This window comes from Rhincodon typus, chromosome 7, assembly GCF_021869965.1.
Source record: "Rhincodon typus isolate 14 chromosome 7, sRhiTyp1.1, whole genome shotgun sequence".
Lineage (NCBI taxonomy): Eukaryota > Metazoa > Chordata > Chondrichthyes > Orectolobiformes > Rhincodontidae > Rhincodon > Rhincodon typus.
Genome location: NC_063338.1, coordinates 15,782,263 through 15,802,047, shown reverse-complemented (window position 1 = coordinate 15,802,047; position 19,785 = coordinate 15,782,263). Strand labels below are relative to the sequence as shown.

General features: G+C 49.6%; 1 protein-coding gene across 1 annotated transcript in view; it reads left to right on the top strand.

Moving 5' to 3' along the window:
• LOC109911710 (collagen alpha-1(XVIII) chain-like) overlaps nucleotides 1–19,785 on the top strand; it is a 140,705-nt gene that overhangs the window by 73,008 nt on the left and 47,912 nt on the right. The window contains exons 14-19 of the mRNA XM_048598699.1: nucleotides 204–326; nucleotides 2,209–2,280; nucleotides 7,260–7,304; nucleotides 9,684–9,710; nucleotides 10,582–10,644; nucleotides 17,688–17,723. Of these exons, the coding sequence (XP_048454656.1) occupies nucleotides 204–326; nucleotides 2,209–2,280; nucleotides 7,260–7,304; nucleotides 9,684–9,710; nucleotides 10,582–10,644; nucleotides 17,688–17,723 (366 nt within the window). The remainder of the gene's footprint in view (nucleotides 1–203; nucleotides 327–2,208; nucleotides 2,281–7,259; nucleotides 7,305–9,683; nucleotides 9,711–10,581; nucleotides 10,645–17,687; nucleotides 17,724–19,785) is intronic.

Genomic DNA, 19,785 nt, shown 5'->3' with positions numbered 1-19,785 from the left:
GATGGTGCAGCACCCTCTCAGTCCTGGATCGGGGACCACAAGTTGTGAGCCCCGCACGCTGCCTGCTGAGTGCTGTTTGAGCCGGGCCTTTGGATTAGCAAAGTGAGCCTTCCCTGAAAGGGGACTGCAGGAGGCTGGCTCTGATCAGACGATCTGCCCTCCCCTTGACTCATGTTGTCTCTTTCCTCGCTTTCCGTTTGCAGGGATCACCGGGGCAAGCCGGGATTCCTGGTCAGCCTGGCCTAGCCGGGTTGCCAGGGCCAATAGGACCCCGAGGACCTCCTGGTCCTCCTGGACCATCGGCAACAGTTCTCCGCGCTGGCTTTGTAAGTCCTTGTAGCCTACGTTTTGATATAACCTCGCCTACTCTCAACCTCTGGACCACTTCCGACCACCCCCCAACTCACCCCTGCACCCCTCGCACAGGGAAAGCTCCTTTATCAACGTGCAGGGTCACTGGAAATCGGTTGCGGGTGAAAGCCAAGTTTTGAGACTTAATTCTCAGCTTTGAGTGTGGTTGGTGAGTTGGAATTTATCACCAGCCCTTACAAGAATGGTTGCAGGGGGAATGGGGAATCTTTAGTTCCGTGGGACTTGTAAGAAGTTTCAACATAGTGAGCGGTCCCGAAAGGGTAGAGAGGGAGAATCTGTTTTTATTCATTGATTCCCTACAGTGTGGAAGCAGGCCTGTCGGCCCATCGAGTCCACACCGCCCCTCTGAAGAGCATCCCACCCAGACCCACCCTATCCCTGTAACCCTGCATTTCACAAGGCCAATCCACCTGGTCTGCACGTCCCTGGAACATTTAGCATGGCCAATCCACCCTAGCCTGCACATGTTTGCACTGTGGGAGGAAACTGGAGCACCCGGAGGAAACGCACGCAGACACGGGGAGAGAACGTGCAAGCTCCGCACAGACAGTCGCCCGAGGGTGGAATGGATTCCTGGTCCCTGGTGCTGCGGGGGCTGCAGTGCTAACCACCGTGCCGCCCCACCCCCCCACTGTTCCTGCTTGTGATGGGGTATAGCTTAAAAGTGATCTGCAGAAGGATGGGGAAAAGCTTGCTCACTCACCGAGCAGTCAAGGTCCTGAATGTCATTGGTGGGGACAGCTCCAGCCATGGATAAATCCATCAGACCGAAGCCCCCACATGTTTGTGCTCCCAACTCCTGTTGAAAGTACGTCACCCCCACATCCAGCAGTGACAGCGCTTCCTCTGGGCTGAGTCTGTGGGAAAGTTGGGGGGGTGCAGCCTTTCTGTTGGCTGGCCAGAGAGCTGCGTGGTAACAGCACAATATTGGGCTGCACCACAGGAAGCTGTGGTGACTTTCTCCGAAAGCCATAGACCCATCCAGGGGGTGGGGCGCTGTCGCGGAGGGTGGAGAAGGGAAACATTTGAATGCTGGAGCTCTCCGTGCTCTCACTAGCAGAGGGAGCAAAGTGTACATTAATGCCTTCGATGCCTGTTTAACGTGAGAGGCAGGGGGCTGTTTCCTCCCTTTGTCCAGCTGGCCCGCACAAATGCGCTTATCACCTGACTGAGGAAGGGAGACTTGCATTACTATAGCACCTGTCATGGCCTCACGACATCTCCGAGTGCTTCACAGCAACTGCATCCTTTTGAAGAGTGGCTTCTGGTATAATGTCAGTTTATGCACGGCTGGTAACGGGGCATGGCAGTGAGCAGATTTGTTTTTGTTCACTTTTTTTTCCTTAATGTATTTATGTGGGCGGCAGTGGTGGCTGGGCCAGTATTTTGTAGCCAGTCCCTAATTGAAGTTGGTGCAAGCTGCTTTCTTGATCAAGTCGAAGTTCCTGTGGTGACCGTACACCCACGGAGCTATGAGGAAGGGAATTCCAGGATAGTGATCCGGATCAAGTGACGCCTGGTTTTGAGGGAATTACACTGGTTTGGACACCAGGGAAACCTCCCTTCCTCCTCAGCCCAGACTGGCACTGGAAGCTGCCAGGGTGGGAGTTCGTACGCACCACCTTGAGGGGCCAAGCGTTCTACCCACTCAGCCTGGTGCTGGCAATGCCCTGGTCTGCGCCAGGTTCATGGGGGAGGCGGGGGGAGGGGGGGGAGGAGGGGGGGGGTAGGGGGGGAGGGCGCGCGGGAGGGTTTGTTCTGCCCGAGGCTGGCATGACTGTTGGACGTGGGCTTTGTGCCAGAATCTCACGCCGTGTCGAAATTCCCGTTTGACAGGAGGACGCAGAAGGATCCGCACTTCCCATCGTGACGGGGTTGCCAGGGGAACGGGGGCCGGAAGGCGCTCAGGTAAAGCTGAACGGCGACGACTCACGCCACCTCGCCCCGATTCACTTACTCGGCATCGCCATTCTCGTTCCTGCTGACCCCAGCCCCGCTCCAAAACGCAACTAACACTGCGACTCCCGGCTCTCCTGGTCGTCCGATCATCCGAGAGCCCTCCTGGCAGAGCAGGTCCGACGGGCAGTTCTCCGGTACCTGGGATCCCTCTGAAGAAAATCTCCCAACCCCAGTGAGAATTGGGGAGGGGGTGGGGTGGGGGTTGTGACTGACCCAGAGATTTCTGACTGATTTTAAGGTTTAAGGAGGGCACAAAGCTGCTGGAATTCCTGACCCAAACAAGAACCGGCTAATTCTTGAACAACCCTCGCGACCCCTCACGTCGGCTCGGAAATTGGTTACCCCAAACCCCACGCACCAGTCCCGACTAGGCCCCCCGCCCCCCAACCCAACCCACCCTGCCCCTCTACCCCTCCTCCCCCCCACCACCTCCCCTTGCTACCCTTCCCACCTCCGCTACACACACTCATTCACTGAGAGTCATGAACGTTTGTTTAAATGTACCACCTCCGTGCCAGTGTGCGCGCAAGCGAAGCTGTCGGAAGATACCAGCTACTGCTGGGAACGGGGATTATGGCATTCCCTTCCACCACGTGGTTGCAGCTCCAATTAACAGGACACCGCTCTGATCAGCTGCCTCCGGCATCAACTGTTCATCTGTGAAGAGTTTGGGGAGGGAGCAGGTGAATGCGGGTTACAGAAGTAAAGTGTTGGACCTGCAATCCAACAGAGGATTAGGGCCAATCATTCAGCACCATCCCCAACCCCCCGCTCCCCACCCCCCCCACCCCCGCACTTCACTCTGCATGTGTCGGCTTTAACCCATTCTGTCCTGTTATTCCTGTGCAATGTGCCACCTCACCCTTCCTCAATGCAAATAGCGATCAGCCTATCATTACACCCCCCTCCCATCCAACTCTGTGAGAGTCCAGGCAGCAAGGCCTAGAGGCATTGCGACGCAGGAAAGCCTGTCTGGAGTAATCCACCCTGTCCCACTCTATGACTCTATCCAGCCTGAACTAAATTCCTTTCAAAGTTATTCATCGTCTCTGTTTCCAACAGAGGCAGCGGAGATAGAGATTTCCAGGTCGCTGCCGCTTTTCAAGTTATTCATTCATGGGATGTGCCAGGCCAGGATTTACTGCTTGTCCCTAATTGTCCCAAGACTGGTTGAGAGTCATCCACATTGCTGTGGGTCTGGAGTCACATGTAGACCAGACTGGGTAAGGGCGGTGGATTTCCTTCCCTTAAAGGACATGGGTGAACCAGATGGGCTTTTACAATGATCAGCAGTGGTTCCTCAGTTACCATTAGGCCAGCTCTTTTTAATTCCAGACTTTATTCAAATCGCATCATCTGCCATGGTTGAGATTTCTAGTCAATCTCCTCTGCCCCCTCTCAGGAAATGTCCGCTCCTTCGTAGAGTGCGGTGTGTAAAGATGGATGCAGTTCTCTGATTGTGGTCTAACCAGAGGTTTATAAACATTCAGCCTAATGTCCCTGTTTTGATGCTCAGTCCCTTCTGTTTACGTAGCAGAAAATCCCAGGCACTTTGCTCTATCAATTTACCCTGCCACTGTCAAAGATCTATGCAGGTAAGTGTTACAAACGTACAAAAACTTTGTGTCCAAAGAGCTCAGGCCTGCCCCTGTGTACCTCGATGGCTGAAGCTAAATTGTGACTGAACATTTTCCAGCCCACTTCACCTTAGCCAGAACAAAAACAGAAGTTGCTGGAAAAGCTGAGCAGGTCTGGCAGCGTCTGTGAAGAAAAAAAATAATCAGGGAGTTAACGTTTCGGGTCTGGTGACCCTTCCTCAGAACTTCAGCTGGTTAGTCTGCTCGGAGACAGGGTCAATGTCTGGCAAGCAAAAGGCCAATAAGAGACAAAACATTCTAAAAATTCCTGTCCCGTCCTGTCAGAGGATCAGAACCAGTGCAGGAGATCAAATGATGGGAAGGTAGAGGCAGTTGGGACAACAGCCGGATCAGCCAGGATTTTGTTGTAACGGCAGAACAGGCTTGCAGAACGGAAAGGCCTACTGCTCCTGAAAGGCCTACTGTTCCTAAATCCTAAGGTTCCTTGAAAGATACTTGAGCACATGTGTCCAATGCAATCTCTGCCCTAAGGAGGAACCAAGCCTGCTCCCTCTGGAATTCACACAGCGGGAAGGGCACATTGCATGTCAGAGACTCGCCTTTGGTGTATGTATGTCTTGTCTTTAAAGACGTGTCTGTAATTCCAGTGCAAGGAGAGGGAAGTGTGTTTTATGTAGCGCCTCTGAGAATCGAAAGGATGCTCCCGCAGTTCTTTGCAGCCGACGTAGTACTTTTTAGCTGCTGTGGTGATGCGGAAAACTCAATCTGTTGCACGGCAAGACCCTCGTAGATGCCACGAGGTATTGGAGCAGAAGATCTGTTTTTGTGACGATGGTTGTGGGAGAGACCTTTTGGCCAGAAACACTTGGACATCTCTCTTGTTATTTTTTCCAAAGAGTGCTGTGGGCTCGTTTTTTTTTTATCTGTCTGAGAGTGCAGGCAGGGTCTTGGTTTTACCTCCCCCCCCCACCTCTTAAAACGAATGGTGTCGGGCTCCTCTGGGGCTTTACTCGAATGTCACCCGAGATTTTGTGGTCAGACCACTGGCGTGGGCTTCAAACCCACAACCTGCTGACTCAGAGGTGAGAGCACTACCCACTGAGCCACTGCTGACACAGACTTGTGGTTTGTTACTTTCTATTTTTGCTTGTGGACATTAGAAAGCTCGTTTCCAGGGTTTAACTCTGAGCTCACTAATCTCCACATCCTGAACAGTCCGCATCACTTTGAAGATCTGGATGTCTCCTCAGCAGGCTCGCTCTCTCTCTCTGACGTGTACGATTTAATCTGTATCCAATCTGTGGCATCAGCCAGTTCAATGTTTCCACCAGCCTCAGTTTCCTCTAGGCTGCCACTCGAGTCGCAGGGCCTTCGGTTGGAAACTTGTTCTCAAACCTTTCCAGGATAATGTCCCTACAGCCTCCTCTCCAGCCCTCTGAAACCTCTGCCCTCCTCTCACTTCCATTTCATCCACCACTGACCAGTCACACTTTGAATTAAAGGAGGAAATTAGTGATTTTGTTTTGGTGGAGGGCGGGGGGTGGTGGTAGCGTGGGGTCAGGATATTTTTTTCCAGAGCTTCAGTCCAGCAATATCTGAGATGCTGGCATGAGTGGCCAAATCTTCGAAATGATTTGAGTAAATTGTAGTTATTCTGAAGCGGGGTGGGGGTTAAGGCTTGAGGAAGTTCCGTTGCACTGTGTTACCAAGGGCGGTCAGACTTAATTTTGGAATCTTCTATTAGGTCTAAACGTACAGCTTTTATTCTCTTTTTTCTCCCCTATATTTTGTGATGGGGATGTGGGGCGTCACTGGCAAGTCCAGCATTTGTTGCCCGTCCCTAATTGCCCTCGGACTGTATGGCTTGCTCGGCCATTTGTGGATCGAGCATGATGTTGTGGGCCTGGAGCGACGTGGGCCAGACTGCGTCAGGATGGCAGATTTCCTTGCCTAAGGTGGTTGGGAACGGAAGGAGAGAAGTAAAACAAGGACAAAGGCTTGTAAAAAGGTTCCAACAAGACCATTACCGACAACGACTGAAAGCTGTTGAACTGCATGTTTCGGCCTAAAGGCTGTACCGTGCCGAACGTGGAGTTTCTCCGTTCCTTCTCCCCGTTTTGGCCCAGTTGTCTCTGTGACCTTTGAACTTTGAGTTGCTTGTCACAGAATCGTACAGCATGGAAACAGACCCTTCACTCCAACCAGTCCACGCCGACCATAATCCCAAACTAAACTAGTCCCTCCTGCCTGTGCTTGGACCATATCCCTCCAAAACATTTCTTATGCATGCACCTATCCAAATGTCTCTTAAAACGTTGTAACCGTACACACATCCACCGCTTCCTCAGGAAGTTCATTCCACAGACGAACCGCTCTCCATGGGGAAAAAGTCACCCCTCATGTGCTTTTCTAAACTTTCTCCTCTCACCTTAAAAATATGCCCCCTAGTTTTGAAATCCCCTCTCCTAGGGGAAAGACACCTGCCATTCTCTCTGAACCCCTCGTGATTTTATAAACTTCTATTGTCACCCCTCAACCTCCAACGCTCCAGTGAAGAAAGTCCCAGCCTATCCAGCCTTTCCTTATAGCGCAAACCCTCCATTCCCAACAACATCCTGCATGACAATACCCAAAAGCATACCAGGAGGGCTCTTCCCTTCTTCCCAGAATACAAAGAGAATAACATAAAACCTCAGGGAAATGAACAGAGAGGATGCACTTTCTGCGGTGACTTTAAATAGATTGGTTTCCCTTTGAACATTTCAGACTCAAACCAGTCAATGCTGGATGTTGATCTCCTGCTTCCTATTAAATGTTGGAGTGATGATTATCCCAAAGCCCTTGCAAGTGTACTGTTAACTTCCGGGGGGAAAAGATCCTGAGGGATCTTAGCAAAGTGGGTTCTGAAAGGACAGTGCCCCTTGTGAGAGAGGCTAGAACGACAAGACACTGTTTGGCAAAAAGAGGTCTCTCATTTAAGACGGAGGCAAGGAAAAGTTGTTTTCTCTGAGGATTGAGAGTCCGCGGAACTCCTTTTGCTGGACAGCAGTGAAGGCAAATGGAATATTTTTCAGGTAGAAGTGGGTGGACTCTTGTTTAATAAGGGAGTTAGAGGATACTGGGGATAGGCACGAATGCAGAGTTGAGGCCACATTCAGATCTGCTAACGGATGATCTTATTGAATGGCAGAGGGCCAAATGACCTACTCTTGTTCCTACTTCCCCTGTTTGTATCAGCGAGATACAACGGGACAGAAACAGTTCAGGCTGTTGTTTGAAGATTGAGGAATTGTTTTGTAATGGGACATTTCATTTTCTTCCTTTCGACAGGGGATCCCAGGGGAGCCTGGTCTTCCTGGAGTGCCTGGTTTGAAGGTGAGGACCGTGCAGTCGGGTTTCCCGATGAAGGCTTTTGCGAACAGTCCCTTTCTATCTTTGGCTTATTGAGGGCGGGTGGGGGTGAATGGACGAAAACGGAGTTGGAAACCTTGACTTAGTGAACTGGGTCGGTAGTCACAGTTCTTGGGAGAAGAAACTGGTTGGGAAAGAACTTGCAATTATCAGAGCCTCAGAGGGTGCCCCAAAGCATTTGGTAGACAATGAAGTATTTTCGCCTTGAGCCACTGTTGTAATGTCAGTGGTTTAGCAGCCGGAGATAGCCCCATGGGGTCTCACAGACGGCAACTAGATGGCCGTTTAACAACAGCTGAGAGATTAGCTTGGGCCACCAGGAGAGCTCCTCTGCTTTGAAGCATTCCCATCATGAAAATGGTGATACCATTGGCCCGTTGAAGGGGTGGCATGATGGGAGTGGGATAGCATAGGCACACGGGTCAAAGGCAGGGGAAACAATTATGAGTGGAGTTAAGTACAAAGGCTGCAGAGAGGAGATGGGCCAAATGGCTTGTAACTTCCATGCAATGCATTGGAAAGGGAGATGATGAAGCTTCATCAACGTGTTGACGAAGCTCTTGCCTTGCACTCATCAGGACGAATGCAAGAATGCCAAATTTCAAGCACTCGCAACAGCCTACACAGCAGCAGGAAACGGTAGCATTTCACTGGACTGTTGCTGTCAGGTGTAGACAGAATATTACTCGGCCTGCCTCTCTCCCGGGCATCTAGCTTTTAATGTTTGAGACCAAACAAAACTGGAGCGGCCAACGTCCAACTGCAACTCCCCTTGCCGGCCGATCCATCTTTATTTTCGAACGAGGCTCTTGTGCCATCAAACTAACTGGTAAAACATGTCTCGCCGCATCGAATTTAATGCGTGCGAGCCTGGTAAGTATTCATCCAGTTCTGAGAAGGGATGTTACACATCACAGACGCCCAGCAATTTTCAGAGGCTTGGCCTCCAAACTCAAAACCTTTTAATAGTTACCAACTGCCTGTACAAGTAGTTAATACATAACTGATGAGAGCAGCCACACATTACCTCAGCTTTGAACAGAGTAGAACTTCTCCCTATGGCGGAGGGGGTGGGGGCATGGATTTAAGGTAAGGGGCAGAAGGTTTAGGGGGAGAGGCGAAGAGAAACGTTTTCACCCGCGGGGATGATGGGGCATCCGGAACTTACTGTCTGTAAAGGTGGTGGGATGCAGAAACCCTTTGCAACGTTTAAGAGGTATTTAGACACAGACTTGTGATGACAAGGCTGTGAGCTCAATGCTGAAAAATGGGTTTAGAATAATTAGGTGGTTGTTTCTGGCTGGCGCAGACTTGATGGGCAGAAGGGCTTTTTCTGTGCTGTAGACCTCTATAACTCTAAAACTTACCCATGACAAACATTCACTGTTTATCGAAGTAAGTGTCCAAACCAAGGGGGCAGAATCTTAAGATTAAAGCCAGGCTATTCAAGATTGATATCAAGAAGTACTGCTTCACTGAAAAGAAGTCCGGAAATGTTCTCACCCCGGCCGCGTCACTCCTCCGCCATCCGAAATACCCTCCACAAAAGCCGTTGTTGCTGGAGGGGGCCGGGGTTGGGGGGGTGGTGGTTGTTGGAGGGGGGGTGTTGCGGGGGTGGTGGATGTGGTCACTTGAAATTTGTAAATTAGTACTGTTACACTGTTGTTAGGTAAGGTTGTTAAGGGGATGTGGAACCAAGGCAGTTGGTTGGGTCTTAGATATAGATCAGCCAACATCTCTGAAATGTGCAACTTTAAGTGAAACAACTTTAAGTAAATCATGTTTTCCTGTTAGAACCAAAGTTAAATTTCTAGTTGGGTTCTGCAGCTCCTTTCTCATCAGGAAAGAAGACGTTAAAGCTTAATACCCCGTATGCTGAAATACTTTACGAAGCCTAATTTCTGTACCTACCAATGAGGTAAAATAAAACAAACTTTAAAATATAAAAGGAATAGCTCGTTCTACTTGCTGTAGCCATCTCCCCGATTCCACATCTCACTGTATCTCCTGCTTTCCACCTCTTCCAGAGGGACAGGGGACATGAGAATCAAAGGAGAGAGGGTCAGTGAGAGAGGGTTGGCCGGAGAGATGGAAAACCAGTCTGAGGCAAGGTCAGTAGCGAAAAGGGAGAGGCCTGTCGAGTCTTGCTGACAAGAGCCATGTGAACTGACCTCTGGGCCGAGGTCAAACAAAGTTGAAACGAAACAACGGGGAATTGGGTGCCCACTCACTGACATATTACAACACAGCGACTTAAAACGGGGCTCCCCTGTCATTGGTGGAGCAGGGTAAAGGGGCTGGATGGTGTCTCTAATGCCCTGTTTGTTTTCTATCCCTGTATAGGGTGAGCCAGGAATCCCTGGAGAGCCGGTGAGTGCTTCCTGGGGGTGGGGTGGGTGGTTGTTGTTGACCCAGGAAGCTGTTTGATCCCGCGTTGTCCTGTTGGTCATTTCCAAGCCCTGCCCCCCTTGGGGAAATGTAGCGTAGGGTAGACACTGTTACGGTGGCTGAAGTGGGATTGGGTCCACTGCTCCCACAATATCTTCTCTGCTCCCATCACCTCCGCGGTGACGGGGGTGGGGGGGTGGGGGGTGTGCCCAGTCAAGATGGCGGCTGCCCCTCGAGCACGTCGGCCAGTCTGCGTCTCCGTTGGGTGTCGACATTGTGAGTGGGGTGCTCCCTCAGCTGGTTCCCGCGACCAGATGAGGCTCAGCTCATTCAGGAAGCTCCCCCCCAACACACAAACCACAAACCCTCCGTGCCTCCGCCCTCTCTCTCTCTCTCTCTCTCCCACCAACCCCCCCACCCCACCACTGTGTATTAATTAACTGAGCACTATTGCAGAAACTGAAGACAGGACCCGGGATTGTTTCCGAGGCGGCGATAGGGAGGCAATGGGCCAGTGGAAAGCCGTGCTTGTGGCTGTGCTCCTGGGACCCGGCTGTTCGCAGACCCTGGGAGTGGGCTGCAGAGGCGGGGGGGTTTCTTTATGCCTGAGCAATCCTCTCCCATGCTTCTGTCTAGACGCAGGATGTCCCTGGAGAGGGACTGTGCTGTGTCTACTGCTATGCAACCTGCCATCCTTTACCCGGCCTGGTTAACATGCGACTCCCATGCCACAGGAATGTGGTTGCCTCTTAAAGTGCCCCTCTGAAAACGGCTGAGCAATCTGTTTGACAAAAATGCCCACATCCTGATCAAGTTTTTCTTTGGTAAATTCCCTTATCGTTTTGTTTCCCAGGGATTGCAGGGACCACAAGGATATCCTGGAGAAATCGGGTTAACAGGACCACCTGGCCCTCAGGTGAGTAAGCGGAGTCCCAGCCGAGCAGCAAATTGAGCTTAAGATGCAGTGGCATGGGGCAGCAGAATGTCTGAATCATTGCCAGCTTTGCTAAATTTGTCCTCGGTTGGTTGAGTTCATTTGGCTTCCAGCCACTGGAGCTTCTGGTAGGCGTTGAGCAGAGGAAAAGCTGTCTAACTAACCAAACCCCACATCTCCCAGTCTTCTGTGGGAATCGGTGGCGGAATTTGCAAAGTTGACCACACCTTAGGGTGAGGAAGTCGTCCAGGTTCTCATTCGGACCTTCCGAGCCGGAGCTGCCTTGGGTGAAGGGATTTGTTGGTCTGCAGTAATCTTGAGGGGGATGTGTCCCTCCCACTTTACAGAAGCTCTGGGATTCTACCCCGTTTCATTTTCCAACAGATCCTCCTGTGGCAATAACTTATGATTGTCGCAGAGTGACATTAAGCTGGTTTTTGCACAGGGGATTATTGCATATCTCAAACAAATAGGCCGGGGCTATTTTCCCCTGGAGCGTCAGAGGCTGAGGGGTGACCGTTTACAGGTTTATAAAATCATGAGGGGTATGGATAGGCTGAATAGCCGAAGTCTTTTCCCCCAGGGAGGGGGAGTCGAAAATTAGAGGGCGTAGGTTTAAGGTGAGAGGGGAAAGATTTAAGAAGGACTTAAGGGGCCTAAGAAGGTGGTGCGTGTATGGAATAAGCTGCCACAGGAAGTGGAGGAGGCTGGTACAAATACAACATTTATAAAGCATCTGGGATGGGTATATGAATAGGAAGGGTTTAGAGGGATATGGGCCAGATGCTGGCAAATGGGACTACATTAATTTAGGATATCTGGCCGGCATGGACGAGTTGGACCGAAGGGTCTGTTTCCGTGCTGTACAGCTCTACGACTCTACAACTAGGTTGAAGGAAAAGAAAACAAAAAAAACAAGACTTCTCCCACGAGCACAGAATTTCAAAGTGTATTACAACCAGTGACATCCCTTTAAAGTGTGGGAAACAGCGGTCAATTTGCTCACAGCAAACAGTAGCCCCACAGACAGTATTGAAATGATAATCAAATCATCTGTGTTTGTCATGTTGGTTGAGGGGTAAATGTTGACCAGGAAACCACGGAGAGCCTTCCTGCTGCTCTTCAAATAGTGCTGTGGATAGAAACGTAGAAGCAGGCCATTCGGCCCCTCAAGCCTGCTGCACCAGTCAATGTGATCATGTGTGTTCTGGCTGTGGTTTTAACTTCCTTTTCCAATCTGTGCCCATAACCCTTGACTCCCTTGTCTATCAAGCATCTATCCAATTCAGTTTGGAATAAGTCTTCGATGACCCAGTCTCTATTGCTATCGGAGGAAGAGAATTCCACACATTAACGGCCTTGTAGAGAAAATATACTCTCTAATTCCATGTTAAAATGGAGATGCCCTTTTCTTAAACTATGTCCCCCATGCCACGTCTCCCTCACCAGCGGAAACATCTTCCTACTTCCACCCTATCAAATACCCTCGGGATCTTATCTTTCAATAAGATTACCTCTCATTCTTCTCAATGCCAGTTGGATACAGGCCCAAACTACTCAATCTTTCTTCACAGCATAAGCCCTTCATCCCAGAAATGAGTAGAGTTGAACCTTCTTTGAACTGCTTCGAATGTAATTGTATCCTTTTCCAAATCTGGAAGCCAAAATTGTACACTGTATTAAAGATTGGGTCTCACCAATGCCCTGTACAATTGCAGTAATACTTAATTATTTTAACCTTTACTTCTCCTTATGAAGGACAGCATCATTCTAATCGCCTACCTGATTATTCACTGAACCACCCAAACTACCTGTTATGCCTCACTGCGGTAGTGTGTTGGAAATCAGGCATTCTAGGCTACCTCCGGACTTTTATCACAGCAGTTAAAGATTTTTAAGACTATACGATAGCAGAGCAGAAGTAGGTCATTCAGCCCAATGGGTCTGCTCTGCTATTCATTGAGATCCTTACAAGGATGCAGAATTGTCCAATTTGCCTGTCTGTTAGACCCAGGTCGACTAGGCTTCTGTACTTAAGAAGGATGAAGATTTATTACAATTAAATATATTCTAGCCACAGGTAATGAACAGTTGACATATAACTGTGAGTTAAAGCTCACCCTGTATACACACGGACAGACCCAAAAAAAAAAATGGGTGTAATGGGTGGAGGGAAAGTCTGGGAGGGCAGTTCAGTGATTCCTAGTCCACAAGGTTGACTCAGATGATCCTTTTGGCTTGTCAGGATTTGCTCCTTCATCTTCCTTTGGCAGATCCTTTCATTTGCTTACAGGAGGACTGGGGTGAATGATCCACAACTTATCAAGTCCTCGACTTACTGGTTTTTAAAAACAAAACACAGTTGCTGAGGGGAGGCTACAGGTGGTTTTAACTGCAGGGAGAAAGGACAGCTCCTTCCTTTCTGGCGCTCCAATGGCTTCTGCTCAAACATTCATGCCCACAAACTGATCAGCCACCTGGGAGCCAATCACATTGTTGTTGTCAGGCAGATACCCTGTGTCATCAACAGTGGGTCGCCATTCCCCAGACCAATCAGCTATTTGCTGCTGGCCGAATCTACATTCATATACACCCCTGGCTCCAGCTCATCTGTAACTAATCACCTCCCTCACTTCAACAGTCCTTGTTTTTATTTGAAAGGAAAGCAGCTCTTTTCCCATTTCAGTTCGCACTCAAAACTACTTAAAAAAAATGAAAAAAGATACAATCTTTATTAAACCTGTTGAGTTCATGTACCAGGTCACCCAGGTACCTCTGCAGCACCCAGTTTGCAAGTTCTCTCTCCATCGAAATAATGTGCTGTTTTTCCTTTCTGCCAGCTGGACAGTTTCGCACTTCCCCATGATATAATCCTTCACTCATTACTCCGTTTAATATTAACGTGGGTCTGGAATTGCATGTAGGGCCAAAGCAGAGGGGTTTTTACAATTGCTGATGGTTTCATAGTGAACATGGCTGACACTAGCCTTCAATTCTAGATTTACCTATTTGTTGAATTTAATGTCCACCAGCTGCTATGCTGCAATTTGAAACCACATCCCAAGAGTAATAGGCTGGATTACTGATCTGGTGACATTACCATTGCACTGCCAGCTCCTCCTGATGCAAAGATTAAGTCAGGCCCGTTTAGGTCCATCTATGTGGGCAGATGAAGTCTCAGTTTAAGATCCCACCCAAAAGACAGCACTCCTTCCACACTAGCAGTGAAATCTTAGAATCCCTTCAGTGTGGAAGCAGGCCATTCAGCCCATACCAACACTTCGAAGAGTATCCCACCCTATCTCTGTAACCCTGCATTTCCCATGGCTAATCCGCCTAACCTACACATCCCTGAACGCTACAGGCTAGTTAGCACGGCCAACCCACCCTAACCTGCACATCTTTGGACTGTGGGAGGAAAGCCATGCAGGCTCGGGCAGAATGTACAAGCTCCACACAGGCTGTCATTGGAGGGTGGAATCGAACCCAGGTCCCTGGTGCTGTGAGGCAGCAGCGCTGACCACTGAGCCACCGTGCCGCCTCTGAAAGGACCTTAGATCGGGACCGGGACTTGAACCCACAATCTGCTTAACTGCAACATAAGAGTGATGCCCACTGAGCAGCGGCTGACCCCTAAAGCATTGCAGCAAGTCTTGGTGCTCCTAAGAGCTACTGTCATCACTGCCTCCTTCTGCAATTCTCCTCATGTACTGTTCATTTGTCGGGGGCGTCGCTTGCACGGAGAGCCGTTTTTTACTCGCAAACGGGCTGCAAAGTTTACTGTTCAACGTCGCGCTGGTTCAGTGCAGCGTTCAGACAGAGAAGGTGCTTCATAGTTTGCCCTGGGCCCACACCACCACAGCCTCTTTCCCCCAGCAGGAAGTTCTGCCGCATCCCTTTTCCTGGTAGTGACGGGCAGGCCCCTGGACTGGTAGTCTGGCTGCGTTTACACAGCGTGCAGGTGTGGACGAGGATCACTGAACAGACTGTGCGAGGACAAAGAGAGCCTTTTGCCCCTTCACACCAGGGCAGACCTTGCTGTCTTCATATTACGACATCTTGGCAGTGCCTAGGCCTTAGCCATCCTTCCTTTGACAACCTGTTCCAGCTGTCGCTGTAATGTCTTCCAGCTGTTGAAACACAAATGATGTAAAAGCTGTGGAAGAAGATGTTGTGTTTCAAGAAAAGAAAACACACAATATTTCCTTTAAGGGTTCCGATGTGAGGACGCTGACCTCACTGCATTTCTGAGAAATGAGTGCTTGTGGTTTCCTCCGTTTTGTTTTTCCTGTGTGTATGGAAGTGCAGCTACAATCCCAGATTCCAAGCAGGATGTGCTGAAACCGAATGAATCAGGAGGTTTATTGTCAGATTTATAACTTGCTGAGGACCCAGTGATCAGTGTGGCAGGTGATTAACCTGTGCATTCCTCAGTTGCTCGAGTTTGTATGAAACCACCGAGTCCACGAGAAACCACATCCTCCCATAAATCCTATGTTTTGCACATGGACTTGGACAGCACAGATGGAGGCCATTTGACCCATTGTCCCCGTGCCAGCTCTTTGGTCCACCTCCCCTGTTACTTTCCAAGAGGCGTCTAAATTCTTTCCTTGTCGAGTAAATAATCTAATGAATCCTCTTTGAGTCACAACTGCATCTTCTCCCATTCTGCAAACGGCATTCCCACCATCCCCTCCCCAGGCTTTGCGCTTATCGTCTTTATGCTGCTAACTGCTTTCCTCCTTGCTTATCCCTTCAAAGTCCCTCGTTATCCCCAATGCCTCGATTCAAATCTCATTTTAACCCTCTCCGCTCTCAGGAGAGTAACCCCAGCTTCTCCAAGCTTTCCATATCCATCAAAGTCTCTCACTCCCGTGGCAGTTGTTTTGTAACCATCTCCAAAGCCTTGCCGTGCTTTCTAGACCATGCTGCCTTGTGTGTTCACCCACAGCACCAAATAGAGCACCAGTACTCCCGGCACAGTTGAGGGATAGCCAAACATCTCACATGAGGAGATCTCTCTACTGCACTGGGTCCTGACTGGTCTGGGTGATCTTGTGACCTCCTCGATGAAAAGCATCTGCTTTTTTTTCCAAACTTGGAGCTTGGGCCTCCAGAGAATAAGCAAAGTGTTTGGTGACCCAGGAAGCTGGGATAGAAAAATGATCAGTGGGCGATGTTTGTATTGACTCTTTCCTGGGATGTGGATGTTGCCCGCTTGCAATAAGGCAATGATTCTGAAGGGGTTAATGTTGATGTTACATTGGCTGCACCCAGCCTACCTAATGTCACACCGCCTGTGGGCTGGAGGCATGGAGTTCTACTCCAGATTTCAGAGGGACTAGATGTATCTGCAGTGGCTGTCTAAGACCCTGAGGGTGGCACGGTGGCTCAGTAGTTAGCACTGCTGCCTCAGGGACCCAGGTTCGATTCCAGCCTCAGGTGACTGTGTGGAGTTTGCACCTTCTCCCTGTGTCTGTGTTGGTCCACTCTAGGTGTTCCAGTTTCCTCTCTCAGTTCAAAGATGTGCAGGTTACGTGGATTAGCCATGTAAAATATTGCCCCATGGTGTGCAGGCTAGGTGGGTTAGCCGTGGTAAGAACCACATAAAGGGTTATGGGGATGGGTTGGAGCTGGGTGGGATGTTCTTCAGAGGGTCAGTGCAGACTCAGTGGGCCAAATGGTCTCTCTCTGCACTGTAGAGACTCTAAGATACCTGACCAAATATAGTCATGCTGTTTTGAATCTGCTTGGTATCCAAAACAGTGCCGTTGTGTAGGTACTTTATGATGGTGTATCCTCCAACATTAATCACTGGTTACAGCCGTGGACAGAGGAACGTTAGCAGCAGCAAACTAAATAATCCTTACCCAGTACTGCAAATCCAACAAGGTACCAGGAATGGTCATTTGGGAAGCCTAGCATCACCGATCCTCAGTAATGTGATAGGGTATGTTAGGCCATTTCAAAGGGCAGGTAAGAGTCAACCCCTTTGCTGTGGGTCTGGAGTCACGTATAGACCAGACCAGGTAAGGATGGCAGATTTCCTTCCCTGAGGGACACCAGTGAGCCAGATGATAGTTGTCATGGTCATTCAGCTTTATAATCAACTTGTTTACATCCAGATTACCAGCCCAGTGATATTGCACCACCAACTCTCCAAAAGTACATGGAGTTATTCTGGTTAAGGCTGGAGAAGGGGTTGTTTTCTCCTGTGATGATTGGATACTAGATCTTACCAGCACTGTTTTTACCGTGTTGTGAGACAGCATTGGAAAATTGCATGGATCAAGTGGAGACCAAGCTGATGGGAAGCTATGTCAGATGCAGTCTGTTGATTAGGATTTAAAGCCCTGGTAATGTTCAGTGGCCGTTTAGCAACGCTAGATTGTTGGACCTGAGTTAGTCCAAGATAGAGTTCTGATTCAATGAGACTCCCTCTTGAAAGTTTTGTTAAATGACCTGACAGAACTGAGTACCAGTCAACGGCACAGATTCAGCCATGTTCAATGAAAAGGAAGAAAGGCTTGCATTTCTATAGCGCCTTTCAGGACCTGCAGACACTGGAAAGTGCTTCATAGCCAAGGAAGTACATGTGAAATGCAGTCACTGTTGGGAAAAGTGGCAGGCAATTTGTACTCGACAAACAGCAATCTACAGCGGCCAACTTTATCTCTTCTACAGATGTTGGTTAAGAGATAAGCATTGAATAAGACATAGGGGAAAACTCCTGTGCTCTTCTTCATAATAGTGCCATGGTCTCTTTCACCTCCCCCAAGAGTTAAACATCTCATTTCAAAAGACAATACCTCTGAGAGTTCACCCAAACAGTACAGCGCTGAATGGTGAATATCAGTCAGGATGGCGTGTTCAGTACTCTGGAGCCAGGTTGAACCTGTAACCATTCTGCTGTGGATATGGACATCTCTGCACGGATCGATGACAGCTCCACAGCCAATGTTTTAGATTTCATACCTGTGGGTGTGATTTTTAATCTGTTGTAACTCACGTGCTTTCTATCTTAGGGTCCAAAGGGAGCCCAGGGAGATCCAGGCATGAAGGTAAGAATGCTAGAATATTCTTTCCAGCTCAAGCATGGGATGGAGGCGATTGAATGAGACTGGCTAGCGCTGTGTTGAAGGATTTAAATGATTAAAGAAAGATTTGAATTTATGTAGCGCCTTCCGTAACCCCAAAAAGGACTTTTCCACAGTGTTTTACAGCCAGTGGCGTAGCTTTGAAGTGTTAAAATGGACAAGGTGTGGCAGCTAGTTTGCACATAGCAAGATCCCACAGCTGTGTGATAACCAGACAACTTGTTTCTGTGATGTTGACTGAGGGATAAATGTTGGCCAGGACAGTGTGGGAGCTCCTCTGCTGTTCTTCAAGATGGTCAACTTGATAGGGTAGACACATTTTGTCTGGGAGGCCGCACTTCTGGCAGTGTGGCACTCCCTCAGAGCTGCGCTGGAGTGCCAGCTGGGTTTCGTGCCGATGTCTCTGGAGTGGGATCCGAACCCACAACCTCCTGATTCATGCCCGGGAGTGCTACCAACTGAGTCACGTCTGAGAAACGTGCTCTGAGACTGTACTGCAACGTCAAGTGAAAAAGAGATGTGGTTTCAGTCACAAAGCAGAGCAAATCTTCCTGCAGTATCCCTCCCCTGTCATTAGGGGAAGCTCTCTTGCAATTTGGAGTGAACACCATTCAGGAGCTGCCACACAAAACTCTGCGCACATTTTATAAAGATCTGATTTATCCTGCAGTTATTGCTTACTGTCACTTCCTTAAATTTAATTAGAAACCAGCACTGAGGTTTAACCCCATAGGTGGAAAACGCCAGCAGGTTTATTGTGCATTCACCCCCCTGAGGAGATAAATTACAACAATTGGGATATCGCAATGAGCTTGTTGATGTCAGTGTAATGTAGGTCTTTTATCAGTCTGAGCTAAGTGACACAGAGACATTAGCCTAGCTGCTTTAGTAGGAGATTCTAGCAGAGAAGAGCTGGAAAGATTAATCTATTCCCTTCTGCCAGTCTTTACCTGTTGTTTGGCTGTGTCTTCTCCCCTGCAGAACGTGCAGCCCTCCGCTCCCTCCGCTCCAATCCCAACTTCACCATAAAACCCGCGGACAAGGGAGGTGCAGTTGTAGTATGGCGCACTGACCTCTACATCGCCGAGGCCAGACGCCAACTCTCCGACACCTCCTCCTACCGCCCCCTTGATCATGACCCCACCCCTGAGCACCAAACCATCATCTCGCAAACGATCCACAACCTCATCACCTCAGGTGACCTCCCACCCACGGCCTCCAACCTCATCGTTCCCCAACCCCGCACTGCCCGCTTCTATCTCCTTCCTAAAATCCACAAACCTGAATGCCCTGGTCGACCCATTGTCTCCGCCTGCTCCTGCCCCACCGAACTGATCTCCAACTATCTAGACTCCATTTTCTCCCCCTTGGTCCAGGAACTCCCTACCTATGTCCGTGACACCACCCACGCCCTCCACCTCCTCCAGAACTTCCAATTCCCCGGTCCTCAACACCTCATCTTTACCATGGACGTCCAGTCCCTCTACACCTGCATTCCCCATGCAGATGGCCTTAAGGCCCTCCGCTTCTTCCTGTCCCGCAGGCCCGACCAGTCCCCCTCCACTGATACCCTCATCCGCTTAGCCGAACTCGTCCTCACACTCAACAACTTCTCTTTCAATTCCTCCCACTTCCTACAGACAAAGGGGGTAGCCTGCCTCTTTGTAGGTTACGTGGAACAATCCCTCTTCCGTACCTACACCGGCCCTAAACCCCACCTCTTCCTCCGTTACATTGATGACTGTATCGGTGCCGCCTCGTGCTCCCACGAGGAGCTCGAACAGTTCATACACTTCACTAACACCTTCCACCCCAACCTTAAGTTTACCTGGACCATCTCTAACACCTCTCTCCCCTTCCTGGACCTCTCTGTCTCCATATCGGGCAACCACCTAGAAACCGATATTCATTTCAAGCCCACCGACTCCCACAGCTACCTAGAATACTCCTCCTCCCACCCACCTTCCTGCAAAAATGCTATCCCCTATTCCCAATTCCTTCGCCTCCGCCGCATCTGCTCCCAGGA